Source organism: Pygoscelis adeliae, unplaced genomic scaffold (genome assembly GCF_000699105.1).
Source record: "Pygoscelis adeliae isolate BGI_AS28 unplaced genomic scaffold, ASM69910v1 Scaffold666, whole genome shotgun sequence".
Taxonomy (NCBI): Eukaryota; Metazoa; Chordata; class Aves; order Sphenisciformes; family Spheniscidae; genus Pygoscelis; species Pygoscelis adeliae.
Genome location: NW_008824929.1, coordinates 134,528 through 137,686, shown reverse-complemented (window position 1 = coordinate 137,686; position 3,159 = coordinate 134,528). Strand labels below are relative to the sequence as shown.

Here is a 3,159-nt window from a genome sequence, read left to right as displayed (position 1 = left end):
GGGGGGCTCGCAGGGGTGCAGGGGATGAGTTTGGGAGCGCTCAGCAGATCCCACTTAGCGGGCGATTTTAACTCCTTCCACACCAGAGCCGGGCTGGGGGCTGGGGGCTGATCCCCCCCCGCCGGGCGCTGTGATAACACCTTGGCGGCAGAGGAGGCACAACCTCCCCAGGGCCGACTGTATTCACTGCGGGCATGGCCCTGTCCCTGGGACCAGCCCAACTCAAGCCTCCTGACCAGAGAGGCAGTGACAGCAGCATCAGGCCCGTGAGGAGAGCAGGCTTGGCTGATGGTCAGGGTGCTGGAGTAACTAGAGGTGGTGCGGGTGCAGGGGTACCCCAAGCCCTAGGGGTGAAACAGGTCCTGGGGGGCTCGCGTGCATACACTGAGTCCCCGTCTCCCCAGCCCTGGGGAAGGACAGACATCCAGGGCATGCCCGGAGCGGACACCAAGCAGGCTGGACATCTGCAGGGCATGTGGTCGAGCGCGGGTGGGGTGGTAGGAGCCCCTCCTTGGCCAACAAGCAAGGGGTCTGTGTTGGTGGTGAGCATTTCACTGAGCTGCAAGCACGCAGGCAGGACTAGCCGGTGGCGGACCCGTGGTCGGGCCGAGCTTGCCCACCAGCTTCTCCCTGCCTTCGCTGAGAGGGTCTGGTCCTCGTTCAGGGCACTGCCAAGCCCAGCCTGGGCCACGGGCAAGTCAAGAAACCACATGCTGAGATGTGGTGGTCAGCTTTGCCAAGCGACCAAGCAGAGGGGTCCCTTGGCAGCAGGTCCATGTCCCCTGCACCGGCCCACACCATGTTGCGCTGGACCATGGTGCCAGAGCCAAGCAGGATTAGCCAGGATTGGGCCCCTGCTGTGTCAGGATATACCGTAGCCACCAAGCACCATCTCATGTGCCTGTTCTGCTCCACCAGCAGCAGGAGGATGGAGAACAAAGCCATGTACCTTCACACCTTCAATGAGAGGGAGAACGGCTCCATCTTCGAGGAGCCCTTCGAGGGAAGGAACCTTTCCAAACTGAACCTCTGCGAGGACGGTGAGTCCGGGCTCCGTGTGCGGCTTGGTCTGGGGGGTTTTGAACCTGGTGGCAGAAACCTGGAGAGCTTCTGAGGGGTACATGGGGATCGCCCAGGGAGCAGCTCAGCAATTTGGCCCCACACAGGCAAAGGTGTCTGGCCTGAGTTAGGAGCTCAGCTCCAGCTGTGGGTCCCCGGGAACCAGAGCAGAGGAGCAATCCCTGCCCCAGGAAGGGGGGGTTGCCCAGGGTGAGGGTGCCTTGGTGGAAGTAGCACCATGATGAGTGCGTGTGTCCCAAACGCAGCAGGAAACTTCTCCTCTCCTGCTGGCACGGCCTCACTGGGAGAAACACTCAGGGAATCCCACTGCAAGGAGGTTTCTGTGCCTCCTCTCCTGTCCCCCCCTTTCTGGTCCGATGGGGGGATGACAGAGCCAGGGCACCATGGGCCTCTTGAGGTGCCCAGGATCTCATTTGGTTCTGCCACTGGCCAGGGTTGTGCTCCAGGGAAAGTCACTTTGCTTGCTAAAGGTTGATTTTTGGGGGTTTGGTTTTGTTTTGTTTTTCTCCTCCAAGCCTCCGGCTCTCTCGCATGTGGTCTTGTCCAGAGATGCTGTGCAGTGTGACGGTAGTACCGGGGCTGTGCAGCGGGGCACGGTGGGACCTGCTTGCATTTCCCACACACCTTAGCTAGCCTCTATCTCCGCTGTGGACCTGCTGAGCTCTTTTCCTTTGCTCTTGCCCCATGAAATGCTGTCCATCTTTCACCAGAACCAGGCTTGGTCCCCAGGCAAACAGCCCTGATAAATTTTTCCCGAGGCCTTTGCAGCCCCGGTGGGAGAGGCCAGGGTGGCAGAGGTGGGTGCTCAAGCAGAGATGTGAGGTCCCCTTTGCTGGCAGCTTCGCTTAGAGACCTGTGGGGCTGCTGGGGAAACTGGTCTTGTTCTGAGCAGGCTTCCCAGCACTGCTGTCCCCCACCACAAGCATGGGATCGGGGTGATAAGGGACTCACCTTCCCGGTTTTAGGCATGTGGGACATCCCTGGGATGCGATGGAGAGCCCTGGGCGTTTCCAGAGCGCAGCCTGTGCGCCAGGATGGGCCGCATCCAGGCACTGAGTGAGCTGGGAACACCCAGCCCTGGCCAAATCGCTTTTGGATGCTTGCACTGTGCAGGTGGCTCACGGTGGTTATTGCAAGAGGAGATGTGATGTTGCTGTGGAGATGTCTTCTCCTGCCCTCCAGCCCCCGGGATGGGGACAGCTTTGAGTCCAGAGGGTGGATTTCCCATCCAGGTGAAAGCTGAGTCTTGATGCCATTCCCCAAACTCGATGTCACCCTGCAAGGGTCCCCCCTGCTCTCAGCAGCGTGTCTGCTCCTGCCTCTGCCCACCTTCCTGCTGCCGGCTTGTAAAATCCAGCACCCACCCCACCTTCCTGCAGCAGAAAGAGGGGCAGGTCCTGCCCGCGGGCTGTCCCCGTGCTCTGTCACACTGCAAACGTGGCAGGGAGGTGGTGGAGCCTAGAGGGAGCAATGCTGGAAGAGGTGGGAGGGGAGAGTTGGCGTCTTCTAGGGCTGAGGCCACCATCCCCAGCAGGGACCTTGCACTTGCATGGAGTGATGGCAGGGAGGGTTCAAGGTATCTCCCTGGCTTTGGCATTTTTGTGGCAGGTTGCCCTGGATCTCTCGGGGCAAATCTGCTCATCCATAACTCACCCCGATGCAGAGCTGGCCCTCCAAGGAACCTCATTCCCACAGGAGAGGTTGCTGGAAGGAGACTTGTGGGGCTGTGTCCGGGCTGCAGCCACGCAGGGCAGGGGCAAGGTCAACCCTGAGAACTTCATCAACGAGGATGGGACCACCCGAGTCCCTCCTCATGGAGGAGCTCATGGAAAACGCTCGGTGTGGGGCTGAGGATGAGTGCTGCAGCCTGCTGCTTGCCACGACCCGCAGGACAGCAGCCCTGGAACCCCCCCCAGGGCTCGGGGGACTTGCCGTCCTGGCCGCTTTCAGCTCCCCCACTGACTGGGCGGGCCACAGCTCCGGCTCCCCTGGGCATAGGCAGGGGGAAGAAATATTTGCTTTTCCCCTTTGTTACTGGCCGGGGGCCCCCCGTGGGGGCCCCCCAGCGGGCGGCTGTGT

The 3,159-nt window shown here is 61.2% G+C and overlaps 1 protein-coding gene across 1 annotated transcript in view; it reads left to right on the top strand.

Moving 5' to 3' along the window:
* The first annotated feature begins 928 nt into the window (after positions 1-928).
* Positions 929-3,159, top strand: part of SCARA5 (scavenger receptor class A, member 5) — a 43,088-nt gene continuing 40,857 nt past the window's right edge. Inside the window, exon 1 of the mRNA XM_009324982.1 lies at positions 929-1,040. Coding sequence (XP_009323257.1) covers positions 929-1,040 — 112 coding nt within the window. The remainder of the gene's footprint in view (positions 1,041-3,159) is intronic.